This window comes from Lupinus angustifolius, unplaced genomic scaffold, assembly GCF_001865875.1.
Source record: "Lupinus angustifolius cultivar Tanjil unplaced genomic scaffold, LupAngTanjil_v1.0 Scaffold_45_139, whole genome shotgun sequence".
Lineage (NCBI taxonomy): Eukaryota > Viridiplantae > Streptophyta > Magnoliopsida > Fabales > Fabaceae > Lupinus > Lupinus angustifolius.
The window spans coordinates 7,158-7,858 of record NW_017721890.1 but is presented as its reverse complement, the minus strand read 5'-3'; the positions used below and the strand labels follow the sequence as shown (position 1 = coordinate 7,858).

General features: G+C 33.2%; 1 protein-coding gene across 1 annotated transcript in view; it reads left to right on the top strand.

Annotated features, from left to right (window-relative positions):
* Positions 1–240: 240 nt before the first annotated feature.
* The window catches only part of LOC109338864 (subtilisin-like protease SBT4.5), a 2,203-nt gene continuing 1,742 nt past the window's right edge, over positions 241–701 (top strand). Inside the window, exon 1 of the mRNA XM_019576215.1 lies at positions 241–602. Within this exon, the coding sequence (XP_019431760.1) occupies positions 241–602 (362 nt within the window). The remainder of the gene's footprint in view (positions 603–701) is intronic.

Here is a 701-nt window from a genome sequence, read left to right as displayed (position 1 = left end):
AAATCAATTTTATAAGGAAATATGTTTCAATTATTTAAAGAATTAAACATCAAATCATTCAAATGTTTTAACTTATAGTCTTGAATAGGAAGAACAAAACAAAACATATACAAAGAAATTATAGAGATCCTGAAAGTTAATGATAATCGTAATACACGAATAAAAATGAACTGCTATATATATTTTGTATTACTCGTTCTCAATCATCACCTATTCATTCTCAATCATCAAACTTGAATAATGGCAGAGTATAGTTGTCTAGTTTTCTGTGTCTCTTTCATCTTGGCATGCACATTTTTCTCAAAGTGTGATGCTACTGATGATAATCGAAAACTTCATATTGTATATATGGGCTCACTTCCTAATACACCATATTCTCCAACTTCTCACCATTTAAGCATGTTGCAACAAGTCTTCGATGGAAATGATGGAACACATTCCTTAATCCATAGTTTTAAGAGAAGTTTCAATGGGTTTGCTGCAATGCTCACTAATGAGCAAAAGGAAAAGCTTTCTCAAATGGAAGGTGTTGTATCGGTTTTTCCAAGCAGAAATCTCCAATTACACACAACCCGATCATGGAACTTCCTTGGACTTACTACGTCATCCAAACGAAGTCATGCTACAGAGAGTGATATTGTTGTTGGAGTTCTTGACACTGGTATATGGCCCGAATCTGATAGTTTCAAAGATGAAGGTTT